This window comes from Salmo trutta, chromosome 2, assembly GCF_901001165.1.
Source record: "Salmo trutta chromosome 2, fSalTru1.1, whole genome shotgun sequence".
Lineage (NCBI taxonomy): Eukaryota > Metazoa > Chordata > Actinopteri > Salmoniformes > Salmonidae > Salmo > Salmo trutta.
This window is the reverse complement of record NC_042958.1, coordinates 62957366-62981588: the sequence shown is the minus strand read 5'-3', so window position 1 is coordinate 62981588 and position 24223 is coordinate 62957366. Positions and strand designations below refer to the sequence as shown.

At 41.8% G+C, this 24223-nt stretch overlaps 1 protein-coding gene across 1 annotated transcript in view; it reads right to left on the bottom strand.

The window, feature by feature from the left end:
- Window positions 1–23492, bottom strand: part of zgc:56095 (ferritin) — a 33241-nt gene extending 9749 nt beyond the window's left edge. Inside the window, exons 1-2 of the mRNA XM_029710677.1 lie at window positions 23378–23492; window positions 4360–4463 (exon numbers count right to left, since the gene is read on the bottom strand). Of these exons, the coding sequence (XP_029566537.1) occupies window positions 4360–4461 (102 nt within the window). The 5' untranslated portion in view covers window positions 4462–4463; window positions 23378–23492. The remainder of the gene's footprint in view (window positions 1–4359; window positions 4464–23377) is intronic.
- Between the last annotated feature and the right edge of the window lie 731 nt (window positions 23493–24223).

Sequence of the window (24223 nt, the reverse complement as noted above, 5' to 3'; positions counted from 1 at the left end):
ACAACGGCGCCGTAGAAGGGGCAGATGGAGCGGTCTTCTGGTCAGGCTCCGTAGATGGGCACATTGCGCACCACTCCCGAGCATACTACTCGCCAATGTCCAGTCTCTTGACAACAAGGTAGACGAAATCCGAGCAACGGTTACCTTCCAGAGAGACAGAGACTGTAACGTTCTTTGTTTCACGGAAACATGTCTCACTCGAGACACGCTATCGGAGTTGGTACAGCCACCTGGTTTCTTCACGCATCGCGCCGACAGAAACAAGCATCTCTCTGGTAAGAAGAAGGGCGGGGGTGTATGCCTTATGATTAACGAGATGTGGTGTGATCATAACAACATACAGGAACTCAAGTCCTTTTGTTCACCTGACTTAGAATTCCTCACAGTCAAATGCCGACTGCATTATCTACCAAGAGAATTCTCTTCGATCATAATCACAGTTGTGTATATTCCCCCCCAAGCAGACACATCGACGGCCCTGAAAGAACTTCATTCTACTCTATGTAAACTGGAAACCACATATCCTGAGGCTGCATTTATTGTAGCTGGGGATTTTAACAAGGCTAATCTGAAAACAAGGCTCCCTAAATTCTATCAGCATATCGATTGCGCAACCCGGGCTGGCAAAACCCTGGATCATTGTTATTCTAACTTCCGCGACACATATAAGGCCCTCCCCCGCCCTCCTTTCGGAAAAGCTGACCACGACTCCCAGCCTATAGACAAACTAAAACAGGAAGCACCCAGGTCTGTTCAACACTGGTCCGACCAATCGGATTCCACGCTTCAAGATTGCGTAGATCACGTGGACCGGGATATGTTCCACATAGCGTCGAACAACATTATTGATGAATACGCTGATTCGGTGCGTGAGTTTATTAGCAAGTGCATCGGTGATGTTGTACCCACAGCGTCTATTAAAACATTCCCCAACCAGAAACCGTGGATTGATGGCAGCATTCGCACAAAAATGAAAGTGCGAACCACTGCTTTTAAATCAGGGCAAGGTGACCGGAAACATGACCGAATACAAACAGTGTAGCTATTCCCTCCGTAAGGCAATCAAACAAGCTAAGTGTCAGTATAGAGACAAAGTAGAGTCGCAATTCAACGGCTCAGACACAAGAGGTATGTGGCAGTGTCTACAGTCAATCACAGACTACAAAAGAAAAACCAGCCCCACCGCAGACCACGATGTCTTGCTCCCAGACAGACTAAAGATCTTCTTTGCTCGCTTTGAGGAAAATACAGTACCACTGACACAGCCCGCTACCAAAACCTGCGGGCTCTCCTTCACTGCAGCCAATGTGAGAAAAATATTTAAACGTATTAACCCTCAAGGCTGCAGGCCCAGACGGCATCCCCAGCAGCATCCTCAGAGCATGCGCAGACCAGCTGGCTGGTGTGTTTACGGACATATTCAATCAATCCTTATGCCAGTCTGCTGTTCCCACATGCTTCAAGAGGGCCACCATTGTTCCTGTTCCCAAGAAAGCTAAGGTAACTGAGCTAAATGACTACCGCCCCGTAGCACTCACTTCTGTCATGAAGTGCTTTGAGAGACTAGTAAAGGATCAAATCACCTCCACCCTACCTGACACCCTAGACCCACTCCAATTTGCTTACCGCCCAAATAGGTCCACAGACGACGCAATCGCAATCACACTGCCCTAACCCATCTGGACAAGAGGAATACCTATGTAAGAATGCTGTCCATCGACTACAGCTCAGCATTTAACACCATAGTGCTCTCCAAACTCGTCTTTAAGCTCGAGACCCTGGGCCTTGACCCCGCCCTGTGCAACTGGGTCCTGGACTTCCTGACGGGCTGCCCCCAGGTGGTGAGGGTAGGTAGCAACATTTCCACCCCGCTGATCCTCAACACTGGGGCCCCACAAGGGTGCGTTCTCAGTCCTCTCCTGCACTCTCTGTTCACCCACGACTGCATAACCATGCACGCCTCCAACTCAATCATCAAGTTTGCAGATGACACTAAAGTGGTAGGCTTGATTACCAACAACGACGAGACGGCCTACAGGGAGGAGGTGAGGGCCCTCGGAGTGTGGTGTCAGGAAAATAACCTCACACTCAATGTCAACAAAACAAAGGAGATGATCGTGGACTTCAGGAAACAGCAGAGGGAGCAGCCCCCTATCCACATCGATGGGACAGTAGTGGAGAGGGTGGAAGTTCCTCGGCGTACACATCACGGACAAACTGAAATGGTCCACCCACACAGACAGCGTGGTGAAGAAGGCGCAGCAAAAACACTAACTTTTACAGATGCACAATTGAGAGCATCCTGTCAGGCTGTATCACCGCCTGGTACGGCAACTGCTAGGCCCATAACCGTAAGGCTCTCCAGAGGGTAGTGAGGTCTGCACAACACATCACCGGGGGCAAACTACCTGCCCTCAGGACACCTACACCACCCTATGTCACAGGAAGGCCAAAAAGATCGTCAAGGACAACAACCACCCGAGCCACTGCCTGTTCACCCCGCTATCATCCAGAAGGCGAGGTCAGTACAGGTGCATCAAAGCAGGGACCGAGAGACTGGAAAAACAGCTTCTATCTCAAGGCCATCAGACTGTTAAACAGCCATCACGAACATTGAGTGGCTGCTGCCAACATACTGACTCAACTCTAGCCACTTTAATAATGGAAAAATATATGTAATAAATGTATCACTAGCCACTTTATATAATGTTTACATACCCACCATTACTCATCTCATATGTATATACTGTACTCTATACCATCTACTGCATCTTGCCTATGCCGTTCGGCCATCACTCATTCATATATTTGTATGTACATATTCTTATTCATTCCTTTTAATGTGTGTATAAGGTAGTTGTGAAATTGTTAGGTTAGATATTACTGCATGGTCGGAACTAGAAGCACAAGCATTTCGCTACACTCGCATTAACATCTGCTAACCATGTGTATGTGACAAATAAAATTTGATTTGAATACCCATAATGACAAAGCAAAAACAAGTTTAGAAATTGAGCAAATGTATAAAAATACAAAAACATCACATTTACTTAAGTATTCAGACCCTTTACTCAGTACTTTGTTGAAGCACCTTTGGCAGCGATTTACAGCCTCGAGTCTTCTTGGGTATGACGCTACAAGCTTGGCACACCGGTATTTGGGGAGTTGTTCCCATTCTTCTCTTCAGATCCTCTCAAGCTCTGTCAGGTTGGATGGGGAGTGTCGCTACACAGCTATTTTCATGTCTCTCCAGAGATGTTCGTTTGGGTTCAAGTCCGGACTCTGGCTGGGCCACTCAAGGACATTCAGAGACTTGTCCCGAAGCCACTCCTGCGTTGTCTTGGCTGTGTGCTTGGGGTCGTTGTCCTGTTGGAAGGTGAACCTTCACCCTAGTCAGAGGTCCTGAGTACTCTGTAGCAGATTTTCATCAAGGATCTGTACTTTGCTCCGTTCATCTTTCCCTTGATCCTGACTAGTCTCCCAGTCCCTGAAAAACATCCGCACAGCATGATGCTGCCACCACGCTTCACCGTAGGGATGGTATTGGCCAGGTGATGAACGGTGCCTGGTTTCCTCCAGATGTGACGCTTGGCATTCAGGCAAAAGAGTTCAATGTTGGTTTCATCAGACCAGATAATCTTGTTTCTCATGGTCTGAGTCCTTTAGGTGCCTTTTGGAAAACTTCAAGCGGGCTTTCATGTGTCTTTACTGAAGAGTGGCTTCTGTCTAGCCACTCTGCCATAAACGCTTGATTGGTGGAGTGCTGCAGAGATGGTTGTCCTTCTGGAAGGTTCTCCCATCTCCACAGAGTAACTCTGGAGCTCTGTCTGTGTGACCATCGGGTTCTTGGTCATGACCCTAACCAAGGCCCTTCTTCCCCGATTGCCCAGTTTTTTTTTTTTTGGTACCCCTTCCCCAGATCTGTGCGTTCGACATAATCCTGTCTCGGAGTTCTACGGACAATTCCTTCGACCTCACGGCTTGGTCTTTGCTCTGACATCCACTGTCAACTGTGGGACCTTATAGACAGGTGTGTGCCTTTCCAATCATGTCCAATTAATTGAATTTACCACAGGTGGACCCCAATCAAGTTGTAGAAACAGAATGCACCTGAGCTCAATTTCAAGTCTCATAGCAAAGGGTCTGAATACTTAAGAATAAAAAAATTAACTTTACATAAGATATTTACAAACATTTCTAAAAAACCTGTTTTCGTTTTGTTATAATGGGGTAGTGTGTGTAGACTGACAAGGCAAATTTTCATTTAATCAATTTTAGAATAAGGCTGTAACAAATGCGGAAAAAGCGAAGGGGTCTGAATACTTTACGAATGCACTATACATATTATATAGACCATACCAGAGAGAGGTAGGTGTAGGATGCAGTCAGCTTGATGTTCACCAGCTTGTTGATGTTCACCTCACTCTCTGGGTGGAAGTTCTGATTTACCCGCAACTGCATCTCTGAAATGGCAAAAAAAAGATATGAAATGAACTAAAAGAAAGCAATAGGCCACTGGTATGGAATATATATATTGAATCATTTACAAAACCATGTTCACCCACATCATCACTAGTAACTTTATTTGCTGCAATGAAACAAAGGCAGGAATTCTAAGTAAATCATTTGTAAAAAGCTTAGTCTTTGAAGTTCTAAAATCATAGCTAATATAACTCATGTCTACATAAAGCTGTGTCCATGCAGCACCGTACAGTATGTATACACTACTCATCATAAATGCTGCAATTACACTACTTGGCAGCCCTAGCATTTATATACCACAATCACGGTGTGCATCCTTCTTACCGAACTCCAATGCGCACTTTGACGATGTTAGAAGAACTGCCACATTTACTTTTCCTCAGCCAACAGCACTAGTAATGAACAGCAAAATCACTAGCCTATGTAAATCTAATATCCCCTATAGTAGAAAAGTTGGCATTCTATTCATCAGCTTGTCGTTCTGTGTGAGAAAGAAATAGCCTATTCCAAACAGACTCTGGGACAGTTATGGGACGATAAAAGCACTGAGGATTATGCAATAGATCAGCACATTTAGCTTAAATGTTGACAAACTATTATTTCTTCACATTATAAGCGCAGCAATGCGCACAGGCAGTAGGCTACGTGCAAATATTTGTTCCATAATGCAACTGGCGGGAAAACTGCTACAAGACCATGGTGCTTGCCTACGGAGCTGTGAGGGGAACGGCACCTCCATACCTTCAGGCTCTGATCAGTCACTACACCCAAAGAAGGGCACTGCGTTCATCCACCCCTGGCCTGCTCGCCTCCCTACCTCTGCGGAAGCACAGTTCCCGCTCAGCCCAGTAAAAACTGTTTGCTGCTCTGGCACCCCAATGGTGGAACAAGCTCCCTCACGACGCCAGGACAGCGGAGTCAATCACCACCTTCCGGAGACACCTGAAACCCCACCTCTTTAAGGAATACCTGGGATAGGATTAAGTAATCCTTCTAACCCCCCCCCCTCCAAAAAAAGATATAGATGTACTATTGTAAAGTGGTTGTTCCACTGGATATCATAAGGTGAATGCACCAATTTGTAAGTCTCTCTGGATAAGAGCGTCTGCTAAATGACATAAATGTAAATGTAAATCACTTGTCAAAAGCGCACCGCTTTGCGAGCGGTATCATTTATTTTATTTAACCTTTCATGTGACAGAGATGAAAAGATCCGTTAGAAACGTAGAAAGAGGGGAGATCTAAAGATGCAACAACTAGCGTGGGTTGCTAATATGACTAGTATATGCACTTGAATGGCAAATATAGTAGACCTAGCCCTTTTTAATCGAGGCCATCAAAACTGTTTAACACGCGATAGCATTTAAAATTGTTACGAAATGATTGGACTTATAAAAGCACGTTTCACTCCAGCAGCAGCTCTCACGCTGTCTGACAGATTGTCCACTCATAGGGTCTGTATGTGTGATAAACATATTGACTAACAAAATACACACATACCAATTGAATTCCACTAAATTATGCAAACTGATCTATAGGCCAATAAGCATGACCAGCCAAATGTATTTCCATCAACTGTTATTTAAAATCAATGAATAGGCTAAAAAGCATTATTTTGCAATGCAATTTTTTTTTCTTCTCCTGGACAATTGGCCGGCCCCCATTTTATTTATCAACTTTTACCGGCTAACGGAAATCCTGCATATCATGTGTCGTGGAGTAAAGGGAGATCAAATTCAAGGTTTAATTCAGCTAAGGTGGCAGACACAGCTGACACTGTCTAACGGAAGCCATACTAAATAGGTGGCAGAGTATGTGAGCAGAGTTGCACGGTTGGAAATAAAGGTCAACCGATTAATTAGGGCCGATTTCAAGTTTTCATAACAATCGGTAATCAGCCTTTTTGGACGCTGATTATGGCCGATTACATTGCAATCCACGAGGAAACTGCGTGGCAGGCTGACCACCTGTTACGCAAGTGCAGCGTCAAAAGGACCTCGTGGCTGCAAGGAGCCAAGGTAAGTTGCTAGCTAACAAACATATATATATATATATATATATATATATATAAATATCAATCTTCACAATCACTAGTTAACCTAGTAATATCATCAACCATGTGTAGTTAACTAGCTTGTCCTGCGTTGCATATAATCAATGCGGTGCCTGTTCATTTATCATCGAATCACAGCCTACTTCAACTTCGCCAAACGGGTGATTTAACAAAAGCGCATTCGCAAAAAAAGCACTATCGTTGCACAAATGTACCTAACCATAAATATCAATGCCTTTCTTAAAATCAATACACAGAAGTATATTTTTTTAAACCTGCATATTTAGTTAAGAAATTCATGTTAGCAGGCAATATTAACTAGGGAAATTGTCACTTCTCTTGCGTGCAGTGCAAGCAGAGTCTGGGTATATGCAACCGTTTGGGCCACCTGGCTTGTTGCGAACTGATTTGCCAGAATTTTACATAATTATGACATAACATTGAAGGTTGTACAATGTAACAGCAATATTTAGACTTAGGGATGCCACCCGTTAGATAAAATACGTAACGGTTCCGTATTTCACTGAAAGAATAAACGTTTTGTTTTCGAAATGATAGTTTCCGGATTTGACCATATTAATGACCAAAGGCTCGTATTTCTGTGATTATTATAATTAAGTCTATGATTTGATATTTGATAGAGCAGTCTGACTGAGCGGTGGTAGACAGCAGCAGGCTCGTAAGCATTCATTCAAACAGTACTTTACTGCGTTTGCCAGCAGCTCTTAGCAATGCTTGAAGCACAGTGCTGTTTATGACTTTAAGCCTGTCACAAATGATTTTTTAGGTGTAAACACATCACTGCACTCCCTCCCTTAGTCTTCATCTTTGTAAGTCACCTTGATTTGCAACTGTGTTATAACAGTTTCTTTTATGAAAATATTTAGCAAACTAAAGTAGCTAAAGTAAGGGGCTATTGCAGCACACAAGTAGACTACAAATGCATGCTGGGCCGGGCATGCCTTGAGCTCATGATGTGGGCGACAAGGCCGACGCTCCAGCCTTTGGGAATCTCGCTCCACTCACATACTGATAGGTGGACTGCAGTCCGTATTCAGACCCAGAACGGGGTCAATACAGACCGTGGGTCCAGACAAAAAAAAAAGAAAAACCTTTGGTGGGCATTTTTTTTTTTTTGTCATTCACTAACAGAGCTGACTATAAGTGGTCAGAAATGTCCAATTAATCCACCTTATCTAGGTAGGTAATTTAGGCTAAGCTGCTATCCAAATCTTGTAGTTCTCATGGACAAGTTACATACCCAGGAGCCCCAATTGAATATTTTTTATTTTTTTTACCCAAGTATCTCAATACACAAGAAATGGCAGGAAATGTTAGAATTCCAGGAATTTTGCTTTAAAATGGCTAAATGTTCTCTCTGCCCCATGGCAAGATGTATAGAACTGCAGGAAATTAGCTTTGAAACCGGAAAAAAAAGAAAATCTGCCAACAAGATGTGTGAACAGTTTGGGGGTCGCATTGTTGAGAGGTGGGGGTTTGTTACTACACTGACAAATCACAATATCCATCTGGACCTTTGTCACCTAGCTAGGCCAAAGGCTGGCAGATGGCCACATTGAAGCCTTCCATCTTACCATCCGAAGGGAATGCATGCAGCCGGCTAATACACGTATCCCCGTGGACCGGTTCGTACCTAAAGCATTCTCCATTCAGGCTGCAAATCTGAAGATTTCCTCCTAGAACTCAATTTGACGGCGGGAAGTCATTACCCATTATCCACCACACTGGATAATGGGTAATGCCTAGGAATGCTAGTTCTGGATGTTGCTATTGCGTTCAGCCAATCAGGTTGTAGAACCTGTTTACCCCAGGCTCAACATGGGGCGCAATATCAGGAAGTAGCATTAGCCTCTATAGAGAACGAACCGGTACACAGGGACTTGAGTGTATGCATACATTCCCCACAGAACGCTGTGGATGGGAGTCTGTTAGATGAATAATGCGATTTGGTTGTTGAGTGGCTTCACTGCAAGTATATTGTATGTTTTTTTCCCCATATATTAAAAATAAATAAATTAAGAGACATTTCACTGGATGTATAAATATGAAGCATCTGCTTGGCGTTTCCACGAGGAAGCCCACTGACGGGCAGTGGAAGAAGATGGATTTTGTCCTACATTCTGCAAATGAAACATTTTATCTCAATAGTTCTGTTCCCAAAACTATAATCTGTTATGAACAGAGTGGACTAAGTTTTGTAGACTTTAGCCTTTGCCAAAGTTTTAAATGTCTTGTTTAGGAGTGCAAAGTTGAATTGAGTTATTGCACACATTTCACAGAGTAGGGTTCCCTAACGGAAAATGCAGATGTATGCTAGAACGGGCCAATAGGATATCGCTAGCACGTACTTGGCTCTGCTCACCTCCTTGCTTGTTATGCCCACTATGACTCATCTGTTCCCATTGGAAATGACAGGCTGTGGTCTATCTTGGTTTGGTTATTAAAATCTTTGCATTCCCTTTGGAGAGTAAGATTAAACGACTATAGTATTACCACCATCTGCCGGCCTTTGAGCTACCAGTAGCTAGGATGTGTGTGACCGTACCTTCTAAAATAGTATTTAAGTACCCCTGGTATAACATATCTCGAATCCTGGACATAAATAAAAGGCATGCCCAAATGGCTGAAAGGAACTGGCATAAATAGAAAAATATACCAGTTTCATTTTTATTTTATTAACAAGAAATCAATATAGGAAGTACATGTGGGAACACAAGTATATATAAATAATATACAAAAGGACAATTGGGCTAGGGGGTACAATATCACATTACACAATGACCTTAAGGGACATACATACACTTATTTTAACAGCTTTTTTGTTAGAGTATTTAATTGTCTTAAAATACAGTTCAATTTATTTTTGTAGGGTAAGAAAATTTGGTGTTTTGTTTGTAAATTTACATTTGTGAATATGAAATTTGGCCAAAAGAATAATGAAATTAATGACATAGAAATAAGCTGAAACATTTTTATCATAGGTAAAGAATCCAAGCAGTAGATCTCTCCACAATAGTGTAAGATCCTCAAATGTGTTCAATTATAAATCTACTGATGTCTTGCCAGTTTTCTTACATGAATACAATGCCAAAAAAGATGCAACACTGTTTCTGATTGGTCATTACAAAAGGACCAATTTGAGTTGATGTTATCCTTAAACTTCTTCATATAGTGGTTGTCAGGATAATATTTATGAATAATGTTAAAGGAAACTTCCTTAAAAATGTTGTTAACAAGTAGGTATGTGTATGGCAACATCTAAACTTTTTTCCAACAGATATTAGCAATAAATCCATTCCAATAAGGCATGACATAAGGTATAGATACAACATCCTGCTGAAACAAGGTTCGTACCGCTCTGTTGTTGAATGGACCAAAAGAGAAACAAATCTTTCCTACTGATGAGTCAACAGGGTCAACGGAAGGTAGGCTCTGAGGGTCTTGACACGTTCCTGAATAATAAAGCAACACCTGAGGGAATGGCATCTAAGATAATTGCAAAATCTTTAGGTGTTACAGGGACCTTGTAAAGTGATAAGAATTCCTTATAACTGAGTAAAAGACTCTCTGCATTTACCAGTTGGCTCACCAATAGGATATTATTTCGGAAACAATATTCTAAAAAGAAAGAAGTATTTTTATATAATATATCCAGATTATTCCATATACAATATCTGTGTGGAGAAAAATTCTGCTTACAAATTAAGGACCATGACAAGAAAACCTGCTGATGAAAAGCAGAAAGTGTCACTGGAACTTTGTCAATATTATAATTGCAAACCAACATGAAGTTAAGGCCACCAAAAGTAGAGAAGACATGATGCAGTCTTCTTCAGAATTGTTTTATCCAATTGATCTTAAAAGTATTATTTAAGGTAGTAAAGTCCAGAAAATTCAGCCCACCATTCTCATAAGTGTTCAATACAACAGTTTTCCTAATGTAATGGGTACGGTTTCTCCACAGAAAGTTGAAAAGCATCTGGTCTATCTCCTTGCTTATTTTACCGTCAAGATATAAAGATAGAGCGCCATATGTTAGTCTAGAGATACCTTCAGCCTTGGTTATTAGGACTCTTCCTTTTAAAGATAAGTCCCTATGTAGCCACTGATTTAGCTTCTTCTGTTTTTTTTAATAAGAAGGTTCAAATTTAGTAAGCTTCTAGACTTCTCATTCTTTGTAATGGTTATGCCTAAATAGGTAAGTTCTTCTTTTACTGGAATACCATAATATGAAGGTGTCACACAATCTTTGACAGGCATGAGTTCACATTTATTAATATTAAAATATAGACCAGACGCTTTGGAAAAGGATTGTATCACATTGATCGATATGGGAATTTGGTTAGCATCTTTCAGAAAAAGTGTAGTATCGTCAGCCAGCTGGCTTATAAGAATGTCTTTACCAGCTATGGAAATACCTTGTACAGGACTATTATTTTAATAATTTGTAAGAAGTTGGGTGATTAACAAAAACAGGTACGGAGAGATGGGACAACCTTTCCTAATTCCGCTCTTTAACTCAAATCTAGGTGAGGTGTCATATTTCAATTTGATAGAGCTGTTACCATTTGTATAGAGAGTCTATTAGCCTTATAGAAAAACATCCCCAAAACCAAGTCTCTCAAGGGAGTGGAAGAGGAACTGATGCTCTACTGTGTCAAATGCTTTATAAAAATCTAAAAATAATATGAAGCTATCCTTGGTTATTAGGTCTGAGTAGTCAAGTATGTCTAATACTAGTCTGATATTGTTAGAAATGTGTCTGTTCCTCATAAAGCCAGACTGTGTTTCATCAATGATTGCATCCAGGACTTCTTTAATTCTTTTTGCAAGTAGTAAGGCTAATATCTTATAGTCATTATTAAGAAGACAAATTGGACGCCAGTTATCGATGAGCAGCACTTCTTTTTAGGCTTAGGTATCAGTGTTATTAACCCCTGACTCATTGTAGGAGGGAGAACATTGTTTTTAACACTCTCTAAAAGACATCAAATAGGAAGGGAGCTACTTGTTCAGAAAATAATTTGTAAAATTCTGATGTAATTCCATCAACACCTGGTGATTCATTGTTCTTTAGATGTTTGATAGACTATAATCTCTTCAACTTTGATGGGTTGACACTGTTTAGATTCTATATCACTGATAGAGTGAACATTATTCAGTGAGTCAAAAAACATCTGTGGATTCCTGACAGTACGTAGAGCTATACAATTTTCTGTAAAAATTGCTACAGTATTTAGCGATTCATTTTTGGTCATCTGTAATAATACCATCAATGTTAAACTTATGGATAGTGTTGTTGTAGAGTGAAATTCCTCAAGTCTAAAGAAATAGGATGAATTCTGTTTTCCCTCAATCCATTTTTTCCTAGATCTAATAAAGGCTCCTTCTGCTTTTAAGATATATATATATAAAATCCAGTTTATTTTGTAACTCAATCAGTTCCATCTTCTCCTCCCCTGAAAGGCTGGCTGGGGGCCTCTGAGAAAGGGAAGTTATCTTAATGATCACCTTTTCCTCCTCAGCTCTTCTGGTCTTAGCAAGATTACTACCATATTTTCTAAGGTATTTGGACACCTCAAATTTAAAGAGCTCCCAGTTCTTGCAATAAGATTTTTCTTCACAAGCCCTTTCCCAAAAGTGTGAAAGCAGATCTTTAACCTCAAACTTAACTATATCATTATTTAATAATGAGCTATTTAGTTTCCAGTAGGATGCTCTACCAAGGTTAGTATCAGGGGTAAATATTTTGATATCAATGTAAATGGCCCTATGGTCTGTGAGGGTGTAGTACAAATATTTGTAGTAACACACTCACTATCAAAACATTTGGATATAAGCCAAAAATCTATTCTGGATTGTCTGGAACCGGTTTTGTTACTTCAAGTGAATGATCTGTCGGCAGGAAACCTCTCTCTCATACATCAGTAAGATCAAACTTTTCCATAAAAAGTATTAAACCCAAATTCTGATTGGTTGGCCTACCTGGGGGCCATCTACATCTATCAGTTGAATTATCTATAGTAATGTTAAAGTCCCCTCCTATCAATAATAATGAACTCGGAAATGTAGATCACCAATGGAAGTATATGTTTCTCTAAAGATTCAAGCAACTCATCATTCTCATGTTTGGTGTTGTACCCGCAGAAGTTTACAGTAATGAGCGTAATGTCATTGTAACTGATCACAAGACAAATAAAGTGACCAAAGGTGTCACATTCCGAGTGAAGAATATTACCAAAGGTATTTTTCATTGTATTGACACCAGTGGAGCGTTCAGATCCATGGGAAAGCCAAATATCATTGCCCCACTGTGACCTCCAGAAGTTGGCATCAAGCCGAAATTGAGTGAGACTTGAAAAAAGCAAAAATGTGTTCGAAATTGTTTAGTAAATAAAAATACGGCCTTGCGCTTCACATTGTTTCGTAACCCCCTAGCATTAAGAGAAACTATAGACAAAAGACAAAGCAACAAAGATTATATAAAAGTATAAAACTGTAGTGGGATGAGTCAAAAACATAGGAGCAGTGAACGTACGCGATAAGGAACCGAAATCTGCACCATTTAAGTCAACTTTAAGTGAAAATAGCTTATTCCATAAACGCTGAGCTAGATGTTGTCCGGCTTTTGAAATTCAACTCAACTGAAAATTATGTTCAAGACCAAACCAACGGTTCTTTGTTGTAAGAGACTAAAAACCCTCTTTAGCGTAATCAGGAACTATTGAGAAAATACAAAATAATAATTTAAATAAAAGGGTACCTACTATTTTAAGTGCATATGAAAACTGATCATAAGAAAATGGAATAAAAAATGTTTTACATATACATGTTCCTAAGACCTTTTTCACTTGGAAATAAGTATTAATAACTAAATAGAACAACCGTGTAAAGTCAGAGCAGACCTGTATGCTCTTTAAAAACAGTATCTTAGTTACTGTATACATAAAAAATAAATACAACTTTCAGTCTTCTTAAGTTTGTAAACAAAATAGACCTTCTCTTCATACAAGACCAAACTAATAAATTGAAGTACCCGAGTATTCCGAAAAATAGTCACCTGATGCCTGTTAGGTAACGTTAAACAATACAAGGAAAATGAGAATACCATGGCCGAAACCATCAATCTGTTCCTTCTGGTGAGATTTTAGAGAGGAATGTGGATTTCTGAACCGTTGACGAAGCCTCGTCCTCCAAAGTAAGCAGCCTTTCCCTCATTTCGTACTTTCTTGATCGTTGGCCACAACTTGTTCCTTCTTTCTATGTCCTCCGGGCTAAGATGCTCGGCGAAATGCATACCATGGCTCTGAAGGAAGGCATTCTTCCTAGCAGCTTTCCAGACAGCATCCTTGTATAATCTGGCAGTGACGATACACCTTGGTCTTGAATCGTTTTGCTGTTGCTTCTTGCCGAGGCGATGCACAACGTCGATGGTATCACCAACTTTGTTCTTCTCTGCAGGCATAACTTCTTGGCAGATGCGGATAGCCTCTCCTCGCACACACTAGCAGTTCTGGGGGGGGGGGGGGGGGGTCCAGTGCCCCTGTGACAACAATTTTGGACCCCCTTGTGGCCCCCCTAAATGTGGAGTATGAAATAATTTTTACATAACAAATTTTTGCTATCTTCTCGTTCTTTTTTCACACCCGTCCAATTCTCATAGCTTTTATCCGTACCCTTATCCTACTCCTCCTCTGTTCCTCTGGTGATGTAGAGGTGAATCCAGGCCCTGCAGTGCCTAGCTCCACTCCTATTCCCCAGGCGCTCTCTTTTGATGACTTCTGTAACCGTAATAGCCTTGGTTTATTGCATGTTAACATTAGAAGCCTCCTCCCTAAGTTTGTTTTATTCACTGCTTTAGCACACTCTGCCAACCCGGATGTCCTAGCCGTGTCTGAATCCTGGCTTAGGAAGACCACCAAAAACTCTGAAATCTTCATCCCTAACTACAACATTTTCAGACAAGATAGAACGGCCAAAGGGGCCGGTGTTGCAATCTATTGCAGCGATAGCCTGCTGTCCAACTATCCAGGTCTGTACCCAAACAATTTGAACTTCTCCTTTTAAAAATCCACCTTTCTAAAAACAAGTCTCTCACCGTTGCCTCCTGCTATAGACCACCCTCTGCCCCCAGCTGTGCTCTGGACACTATATGTGAACTGATTGCCCCCATCTATCTTCAGAGCTCGTGCTGCTAGGTGACCTAAACTGGGACATGCTTAACCTGTTATGGCTAGGGGGCAGTATTTTCACGGCTGGATAAAAAACGTACCCGATTTAATCTGATTATTAGTCCTGCCCAGAAACTGGAATATGCATATAATTATTAGCTTTGGAGAGAAAACACTCCAAAGTTTCTGAAACTGTTTGAATGGTGTCTGTGAGTATAACAGAACTCCTATGGCAGGCAAAAACCTGAGATGCTTCTGTTCAGGAAGTACCCTGTCTGAACATTTCTTGCCCTTCTTTATTATTTCTATCGTTTACAAAGGATCTGCTCTTACGTGACACTTCACACGTCTCCAATGAGGTCTCATAGCCCGGGAAAAACAGGAATGACGTAATTCAAAGCCCTGGCTGAAACAAAGGAGAGCAAAAGCTAAGTGGTCACTCAATGGACTAAGCCTTAGGCGCGTGACACGCCCCGCCCCCGGCTTTCGGTTTTTTCCTCAGTTTACAGACAGGCAGATTCCCGGTCGGAATATTATCGCTTCTCTACGAGATAAATTGCATAAATATTGGTTTTAAACAGCGGTTGACATGCTTCGAAGTACGGTAATGGAATATTTAGAAATTTTTTGTCATATTTTGCGTCATGCTCGTGGCCGAGATTTAGCGTTGGGATAGTGTCTAGAACGCACGAACAAAACGTCGCTGTTTGGATATAACGATGGATTATTTGGGACCAAACCTACATTTGTTATTGAAGTAGAAGTCCTGGCAGTGTATTCTGATGAAGAACAAGCAAGGTAAGAACATTTTTCTTATAGGAAATGTGATTTTGGTGAAGGCTAAACTTGCAGGGTGTCTAAATAGCTAGCCCTGTAACGCCGGGCTATGTACTTACATTATTGCAAAATGTGCTTCATCCGAAAAGCTATTTTAAAATCGGACATATCGAGTGCATAGAGGAGTTCTGTATCTATAATTCTTAAAATAATTGTTATGCTTTTTGTGAACGTTTATCGTGAGTAATTTAGTAAAATCACCGGAAGTGTTCGGTGGGAATGCTAGTTCTGAACGTCACATGCTAATGTAAAAAGCTGGTTTTTGATATAAATATGAACTTGATTGAACAGACATGCATGTATTGTATAACACAATGTCCTAGGTGTGTCATCTGATGAAGATCATCAAAGGTTAGTGCTGCATTTAGATATGGTTTGGGTTTATGTGACATGATATGCTAGCTTGAAAAATGGCTGTGTGATTATTTCTGGCTGGGTACTCTGCTGACATAATCTAATGTTTTGCTTTCGCTGTAAAGCCTTTTTGAAATCGGACAGTTTGGTTAGATAAAGGAGAGCCTTGTCTTTAAATAGCTGTAAAATAGTCATATGTTTGAAAAGTGTAAGTTTTCGGATTTAGAGGAGTTTGAATTTCGCGCCCCGCCCATCATTGGATATTGGAGCAGACGTTCCGCTAGCGGAACGTGTAGATGTAAGAGGTTTTAACACCCCAGCCATCCTACAATCTAAGCTTGATGCCCTCAATCTCACACAAATTATCAATGAACCTAGCAGGTACCACCCCAAAGCCGTAAACACGGGCACCCTCATAGATATCATCCTAACCAACTTGCCCTCTAAATAAACCTCTGCTGTTTTCAACCAAGATCTCAGCGATCACTGCCTCATTGCCTGCATCCGTAATGGGTCAGCGGTCAAACGACCTGCACTCATCACTGTCAAACGCTCCCTGAAACACTTCAGCGAGCAAGCCTTTCTAAATCGACCTGGCCCGGGAATCCTGGAATGACATTGACCTCATCCTGTCAGTAGAGGATGCCTGGTTATTTTTTTTTAAATGCCTTCCTCTCCATCTTAAATAAGCATGCCCCATTCAAGAAATTTAGAACCAGGAACAGATATAGCCCTTGGTTCTCTCCAGACCTGACTGCCCTTAACCAACACAAAAACATCCTGTGGCGTTCTGCATTAGCATCGAACAGCCCCCGTGATATGCAACTTTTCAGGGAAGTTAGAAACCAATATACACAGGCAGTTAGAAAAGAAAGCCAAGGCTAGCTTTATCAAGCAGAAATTGGCTTCCTGCAACACAAACTCAAAAACGTTCTGGGACACTAAAGTCCACGGAGAATAAGAACACCTCCTCCCAGCTGCCCACTGCACTGAGGATAGGAAACTCTGTCACCACCGATAAATCCACTATAATTGAACATTTCAATAAGCATTTTTCTACGGCTGGCCATGCATTCCACCTGGCTACGCCTACCGCGGTCAACAGCACTGCACCCCCCACAGCTACTCGCCCAACCCTTCCCCATTTCTCCTTCACCCAAATCCAGTCAGCTGATGTTCTGAAAGAGCTGCAAAATCTGGACCCCTACAAATAAGCCGGGCTAGACAATCTGGACCTTTTCTTTCTAAAACTATCTGCCGAAATTGTTGCAACCCCTATTACTAGCCTCGTCAACCTCTCGTGTCGTCTGAGATTCCCAAAGATTGGAAAGCAGCTGCGGTCATTCCCCTCTTCAAAGGGGGGGACACTCTTGACCCAAACTGCTACAGACCTATATCTATCCTACCCTGCCTTTCTAAGGTCTTCAAAAGCCAAGTCAACAAACAGATTACTGACTATTTCGAATCCCACCGCACCTTCTCCGCTATGCAATCTAGTTTCAGAGCTGGTCATGGGTGCACCTCAGCCACGCTCAAGGTCCTAAACGATATCGTAACTGCCATCGATATGAAACAATACTGTGCTGCCATATTCATTGACCTGGCCAAGGCGTTCGACTCTGTCAATCACCACATCCTCATCGGCAGACTCAGTAGTCTTGGTTTCTCAAATGATTGCCTCGCCTGGTCCTCCAACTACTTCTCTGATAGAGTTCAATGTGTCAAATTGGATGGCCTGTTGTCCGGGCCTCTGGCAGTCTATGGGGGTGCCACAGGGTTCAATTCTTGGGCCAACTCTTTTCTCTGTATATGTCAATGATGTCGCTCTTGCTGCTGGTGAGTCTCTGATCCACCTCTACGCAGACGATACCATTCTGTATACTTCTGGCCCTTCTTTGGACACTGTTAACCTGTCTGGGGTATGTGGGACGATTTCGTCCCACCTACGTAACAGCTACTGGAATTCCAGTGGCGCGATTTTTGAATCGTTAGAAATACTATAACTTCAATTTCTCAAACATATGACTATTTCACAGCTATTTAAAGACAAGAATCTCGTTAATCTAACCCCACTGTCCGATTTCAAAAAGGCTTTACAACGAAAGCAAAACATTAGATTATGTCAGCAGAGTGCCCAGCCAGAAAAAATCTGACACCCATTTTTCAAGCTAGCATATCATGTCACATAAACCCAAACCACAGCTAAATGCAGCACTAACCTTTGATGATCTTCATCAGATGACACACCTAGGACATTGTGTTATACAATACATGCATGTCTGTTCAATCAAGTTCATATTTATATCAAAAACCAGCTTTTTACATTAGCATGTGACGTTCAGAAAAAGCATAACCACCGCAAACTTCCGGGGAATTTACTAACAGTTTGCTAAATTACTCACGATAAACGTTCACAAAAAGCATAACAATTATTTTAAGAATTATAGATACATTACCCCTCTATGCACTCGATATGTCCGATTTTAAAATAGCTTTTCGGATGAAGCACATTTTGCAATAATCTAAGTACATAGCCCGGCATTACAGGGCTAGCTATTTAGAAACCCACCCAGGTCAGCCTCCACCAAAATCAAATTTCCTATAAGAAAAATGTTCTTACCTTGCTTGTTCTTCATCAGAATACACTGCCAGGACTTCTACTTCAATAACAAATGTTGGTTTGGTCCCAAATAATCCATCGTTATATCCAAACAGCGACGTTTTGTTCGTGAGTTCTAGAATGCTTTTTCACGGTCCCGCGCATGGCGCGTTGGCTTGTCAAAAATGTCTAAATATTCCATTACCGTACTTCGAAGCATGTCAACCGCTGTTTAAAACCAATTTTTATGCCATTTATGTCGTAGAGAAGTGATAATATTCCGACCGGGAGTATGCATTGAGCCTAAACAGCCGAATAAAATTTCTCCTCAGAAGCGACTCATGCACGCGCATCATTGAAAGGTCCTCCGAGCAGCCACTTACAAAAGGCGATAATATGTTTCAGACTGAGGCTCCCTCGTAAACCTTCAGGTATTTCCCGGGCTCTGAGAGCCTATCGGAGCCCTGGGAATTGTCACGTTACAGCTAAGATCCTTACTTTTCAATAAAAAGAGGTAAGACGCACGACTCCTTGTCAGACAGGGTACTTCCTGCTTGAAACCTTGTCAGGTTTTTGCCTGCCATAGGAGTTCTGTTATACTCACAGACACCATTCAAACAGTTTTAGAAAATTCAGAGTGTTTTCTATCCAAACCTGAACAATAATATGCATATTCTAGCTTCTGAGTTGGTGTAGGAGGCAGTTAAAAATGGGAACATATTTTTCCAAAATTCTCAATACTGCCCCCTAGCCCAGACAGGTTAACAACCCTCCAGACGAGCTTCAATGCCATACAACTCTCCTTCCGTGGCCTCCAAATGCTCTTAAATACAAGTAAAACTAAATGCATGCTGTTCAACCGATCGCTGCCCGCCCATCCAGCATCACTACTCTGGATGGTTCTGACTTAGAATATGTGGGCAACTACAAATACCTAGGTGTCTGGTTAGACTAAACTCTCCTTCCAGACTCACATCAAACATCTCCAATCCAAAATTAAATCTAGAATTGGCTTCCTATTTCGCAACAAAGCATCCTTCACCCATGCTGCCAAACATAACCTCGTAAAACTGACCATCCTACCGATCCTCGACTTCGGCGATGTCATTTACAAAATAGCCTCCAATACCCTACTCAATAAACTGGATGCAGTTTATCACAGTGCCATCCGTTTTATCACCAAAGCCCCATATACTACCCACCACTGCAACCTGTACGCTCTCTTTGGCTGGCCCTCGCTTCATACTCGTCGCCAATCCCACTGGCTCCAGGTCATCTACAAGACCCTGCTAGGTAAAGTTCCCCCTTATCTCAGCTCGCTGGTCACCATAGCAGCACCCACCTGTAGCACGCGCTCCAGCAGGTATATCTCTCTGGTCACCCCCAAAGCCAATTCCTCCTTCGGCCGCCTCTCCTTCCAGTTCTTTGCTGCCAATGACTGGAACGAACTACAAAAATATCTAAAACTGGAAACACTTATCTCCCTCACTAGCTTTAAGCACCAGCTGTCAGAGCAGCTCACAGATTACTGCACCTGTACATAGCCCAACTATAATTTAGCCCTAACATCTACCTCTTCCACTACTGTATTTATTTATTTAGCTCCTTTGCACCCCATTATTTCTACTTTGCACATTCTTCCACTACAAATCTACCATTCCAGTGTTTTACTTGCTATATTGTATTTACTTTGCCACCATGGCCTTTTTTGCCTTTACCTCCCTTATCTCACCTCATTTGCGCACATTGTATATTTACCTATTTTTCTACTGTATGTTTGTTTTACTCCATGTGTAACTCTGTGTTGTTGTATGTGTCGAACTGCTTTGCTTTATCTTGGCCAGGTTGCAATTGTAAATGAGAACTTGTTCTCAACTTGCCTACCTGGTTAAATAAAGGTGAAATAAATAAAATAAATAAAATTAGACAGTGGCAACGCGGAACATGGTCTTTTGCCTGCTAATGCCTGCAATGCAGTGAAGAAAACGATATCACAATAACGTCTAATGTAACTGGTTGAAATGGTCTAGATCCGCCACTGCTCGCACATCCTCATTCTCCACCTCTGGCAAGCCGTAGAGTCTCAGGTCCCATCTTCTTGTGTATTGTTCCAGATCAATGAGACATCTATGGTAGACATTGTTATTATTTTCCACACTTTTGCCACTCTCATTTTCACATCTTTGATGTCACCACATGCAAACTCCAGTCTTTTTCAAGCCTTCGATAACCATGGTGGTCGCGCCTACCATTTTCCCAATGGCGTCAGACCTGGAGTTGATGAGTATGGAGAGGGTAGCCACGATGCCAGAGTTCATGTTGGGTCTTTTGGAGGGTGGAGGTTTGCACGGAGTAACCGGTAAAGGGGGGAATTCGTCATCTTCAACAGCATTCGAAAGCATGATATTATCCATAGGGCAAGCGTAGTTATGGCAGTTGTCTATAAGCACGTTTCTCTCTTGTTGATTAGCAATAGAACGGCTAGCTTCGTCCTTTCTTTTTTTTGTCACGACTTTGCATGGACATTCCGAAATAAATTATGCAATTCTTATTCCAGTCACAGGAAAGTTCTTATATCTTGAACAAATAAAAACAGTAATAGTAATGACTGTAAACTTCTTTGGCGTCTGTTCAAGCCGCCATCTTGGCCTCCTCATATATATATATATATATATATATATATACTGCTCAAAAAAATAAAGGGAACACTTAAACAACACAATGTAACTCCAAGTCAATCACACTTCTGTGAAATCAAACTGTCCACTTAGGAAGCAACACTGATTGACAATACATTTCACATGCTGTTGTGCAAATGGAATAGACAACAGGTGGAAATTATAGGCAATAAGCAAGACACCTGCAATAAAGGAGTGGTTCAGCAGGTGGTGACCACAGACCACTTCTCAGTTCCTATGCTTCCTGGCTGATGTTTTGGTCACTTTTGAATGCTGGCAGTGCTTTCACTCTAGTGGTAGCATGAGACGGAGTCTACAACCCACACAAGTGGCTCAGGTAGTGCAGCTCATCCAGGATGGCACATCAATGCGAGCTGTGGCAAGAAGGTTTGCTGTGTCTGTCAGCGTAGTGTCCAGAGCATGGAGGCGCTACCAGGAGACAGGCCAGTACATCAGGAGACGTGGAGGAGGCCGTAGGAGGGCAACAACCCAGCAGCAGGACCGCTACCTCCGCCTTTGTGCAAGGAGGAGCAGGAGGAGCACTGCCAGAGCCCTGCAAAATGACCTCCAGCAGGCCACAAATGTGCATGTGTCTGCTCAAATGGTCAGAAACAGACTCCATGAGGGTGGTATGAGGGCCCGACGTCCACAGGTGGGGGTTGTGCTTACAGCCCAACACCGTGCAGGACGTTTGGCATTTGCCAGAGAACACCAAGATTGGCAAATTCGCAGATGAAAGCAGGTTCACACTGAGCACATGTGACAGACGTGACAGAGTCTGGAGACGCCGTGGAGAATGTTCTGCTGCCTGCAACATCCTCCAGCATGACCGGTTTGGCGGTGGGTCAGTCATGGTGTGGGGTGGCATTTCTTTGGGGGGCCGCACAGCCCTCCATGTGCTCGCCAGAGGTAGCCTGACTGCCATTAGGTACCGAGATGAGATCCTCCGACCACTTGTGACACCATATGCTGGTGCGGTTGGCCCTGGGTTCCTCCTAATGCAAGACAATGCTAGACCTCATGTGGCTGGAGTGTGTCAGCAGTTCCTGCAAGAGGAAGGCATTGATGCTATGGACTGGCCCGCCCATTCCCCAGACCTGAATCCAATTGAGCACATCTGGGACATCATGTCTCGCTCCATCCACCAACGCCACGTTGCACCACAGACTGTCCAGGAGTTGGCGGATGCTTTAGTCCAGGTCTGGGAGGAGATCCCTCGGGAGACCATCCGCCACCTCATCAGGAGCATGCCCAGGCGTTGTAGGGAGGTCATACAGGCACGTGGAGGCCACACACACTACTGAGCCTCATTTTGACTTGTTTTAAGGACATTACATCAAAGTTGGATCAGCCTGTAGTGTGGTTTTCCACGTTAATTTTGAGTGTGACTCCAAATCCAGACCTCCATGGGTTGATAAATTGGATTTCCATTGATTATTTTTGTGTGATTTTGTTGTCAGCACATTCAACTATGTAAAGAAAAAAGTATTTCATAAGATTATTTATTTCATTCAGATCTAGGATGTGTTGTTTAAGTGTTGCCTTTATTTTTTTGAGCAGTATATATATATATACACACACACCAGTTTAATTTGAGGACAACAATGTTGACAGCTGCGCCATAAACGAACTGGTACAAAAAAAACACCTGGTTCAACACTTAGAGTTTTTACATTTAAAATTATATAAAATTCTTGCCACCAACAGAAATTATATATATATATATATATATATACACATACACATACACACACACACACACACACACACACACACACACACACATACATACATAGCGAGAGAGAGAGAGAGAGAGAGAGAGAGAGAGAGAGAGAGAGAGAGAGCGAGAGATATATATATGCACGACAGCGAGAGTGACCTAACGTTACAGCACGTCATTAGCGTTAGTTAGCTAACAGACAAGCACGAGGAATGCAAGACAAGCTAGCTTGCTAACTACCTAGGCCACCAACATGGGTGTAGTTCTCTGATAAGGCACATTTGAGATAGTCGTTAGGTACATAACTAAGTTGTTGGTGTTACCCAAATCAATATTAGCTAACGTTCGCTAACCACTGCAAACGATTTTTTTAAAATGTATTACACAAATACTATTGCTTGTAAACCTCCAGGTAAGTGCATTGACATGTCGAATACTGAAGTACCAGAATGTTCTACTTACGTTCTCCCTTTGTTTCTAATCACTAGAAACGTTAGTTTACTTGAAAAATTACACTATCTTGCAGAGACTTTGTTTTTAACGTTGACTCGTCAACAACATTAAAGAAGTACTTCCGGGTCACGGAACGTCAGAAATTGTCAAAATAAAAGGCCCCCACGTAATAGTAGAAAAGTGTCATTAACCTGTATTTATTAATGTATGAAAAATGCATGTCTAAACATTAACAATGATTCATATGTGTTCCTATTTAGGTGACATTTACATAAAATGTGGGTTTTAAAACATGTTTCGAGGTCAAATCACTGTATATCAGTGGAGACTGCTGAAGGTAGGACTGCTAATAATATAAACTGGAAAGTTCTAGACATTATTATGAGCTGTCCTCCCCTCAGCAGCCTCCACTACTGTATAGGCATTACATATTGGCTTATAGAAAAAAAACTATTATTTGTGCCAACATAAAAGTGGGGTAAGGAGAACTCAATAGGGTCTCTATAGTCTATATATGGTATCATTTCATGGGGCTCTGAATAATAAAAGAGTGTTGCTGGCCTTTTACAGTGGTCAAACAGCTTAAAATGGGGTGCCTGGACACTACAATGCCTTCAGAAATTATTCATATCCCTTGACTTATTTCACGTTTTGTTGTGTTACAGCCTGAATTCAAAATGGATTAAATATTTTTTTCTCACCCATCTACACACAATACCCCATAATGAAAAAGTGGAAATGTGTTTTTATACATTTTTGTACATTCTTTGAAAACAAATACAAAAATATCTCATTTACATAAGTATTCACAGTGCTCAGTCAATACTTTGTGGAAGCACCTTTGCCAGCGATTAC